The 1,616-nt window shown below is 33.9% G+C and overlaps 1 protein-coding gene across 1 annotated transcript; it reads left to right on the forward strand.

Moving 5' to 3' along the window:
• The first annotated feature begins 381 nt into the window (after window positions 1-381).
• On the forward strand, window positions 382-1,377 carry LOC128539564 (trace amine-associated receptor 13c-like). The gene has a single exon (XM_053510679.1). The coding sequence runs from the start codon at window positions 382-384 to the stop codon at window positions 1,375-1,377; it is 996 nt and encodes a 331-aa protein (XP_053366654.1).
• Window positions 1,378-1,616: the final 239 nt, after the last annotated feature.

A 1,616-nucleotide genomic window follows, 5' to 3' on the forward strand; every position in this document is an offset into this window, starting at 1 on the left:
GACTAATAGTTAAATGTGTTTGATGATCAGAAACATTTTGTGTGACAAACATGCAAAAAAATAAGAAATTAGGAGGGGGGCAAATAGTTTTTCACACCACTATGTGTATATATATATATATATATATATATATATATATAAAATACAGTATACACACTTTGTATTGATGTTTATTTGCTGGAATGCAATGCACAAACATCCAGAAAGGATTGATTTTGCAGCTTTTGATTGAGTTAAACTGCTGTAAATTGCGGTCACCCAAACTTGGGGGTGTGATCCATTTCACATTTAACTATAAAGACACAGAGCTGCTTGAGTTATGAGTCATTTCCTGCATTCTAATGCATTACAGATTTTTGGTGTTTAAGGAAATCTGTTTATATGAACCTTACAGAGTTAAACCAGTCTGATCACTGCGTGTATTTCTTTTGTCCAGAGAGATCTGTATCTCCTGCAGTTTATGTTTTCTTGTACATGGGTTCAGCTGCTGTGGTTCTACTAACAGTGTGTGGAAATCTGCTCGTCATCATCTCTGTTTTGCACTTCAAGCAGCTTCACACACCTACTAATATGCTCATACTTTCTTTGGCTGTGTCAGATTTACTTGTTGGTATTTTACTGATGCCACCAACGTTGATCTGGACAATTGAGTCATGCTGGATCTTTGGGCGAGGTTTCTGCACTGGTGTGTGGTTAATTGCTGGTGTTTTATTAATTGTATCTATCTATAATATTGCTCTAATCTCTGTTGATCGCTATCTGGCTCTTTCAAACCCATTTTTATACACAAACACAGTCTCTACAAAAATGATGTGCAACATGGTTACAGGAAACTGGTGTGTGTGTCTGGGGTATAATGCAGCAGTTTATTATTTCAATGGAAATTTCTTGGAAGCTTCTGCAATGTGTCCTGGAGAATGTTTTATTATTCTAAATGAAATTTGGTCAGTAATTGATCTTGTAGTTTCATTTGTATTACCACTCTCTGTCATAATCATATTTTATACTTTGGTTTTTGTGATTGCTAAAAAACATGCCACTGCTATCAGAGAGCTTAATAATCACACACGGCCTAAAACACAGAAAATCACCTCACACTCAATGAAATCTGAGAAAAAAGCAGCTAAAGCCCTCAGCATTTTAGTGTCTGTGTTTTTGGTGTGTTTACTTCCATATTTTATATATAGTTTGTTAGGTGGAGTTATTGAACTACAGTTAGGAATATTTCAGAACGTTTTGATCATGCTTTATCTTAACTCCACAATTAATCCAATTGTATATGCTCTTTTTTACCCATGGTTTAGAAAATCTTTTCAATTAGTTATAACTTTGCATATATTCCAGACAGACTCCGCACTGATCAATGTTATTTCATAAATATTATTCGTGTTTATTTTTTTAACCTCATGTTAATATTGTTTGCTGTACTTTAATATTAGGATTTGGTTATCAATTTTTTAAAATCAAATAAGATCTCCCTGTGCACACAACAGGTTAAATACCTAACTAAATAGTTTAAGCCTAATTGATACTAATACCTAACTGAAAATCTAGTAAAAAAATGACTGTGTGGCAATAGTGTTCAGCTTTTGGAGCCATGGTCTTAGTCATTGACA

Source organism: Clarias gariepinus, chromosome 2 (genome assembly GCF_024256425.1).
Source record: "Clarias gariepinus isolate MV-2021 ecotype Netherlands chromosome 2, CGAR_prim_01v2, whole genome shotgun sequence".
Lineage (NCBI taxonomy): Eukaryota > Metazoa > Chordata > Actinopteri > Siluriformes > Clariidae > Clarias > Clarias gariepinus.

Excerpts from the sequence above, each read along its gene's own strand:
- LOC128539564 (XM_053510679.1), top strand. The coding sequence starts at position 382 with ATGAACCTTACAGAGTTAAACCAGTCTGATCACTGCGTGTATTTCTTT.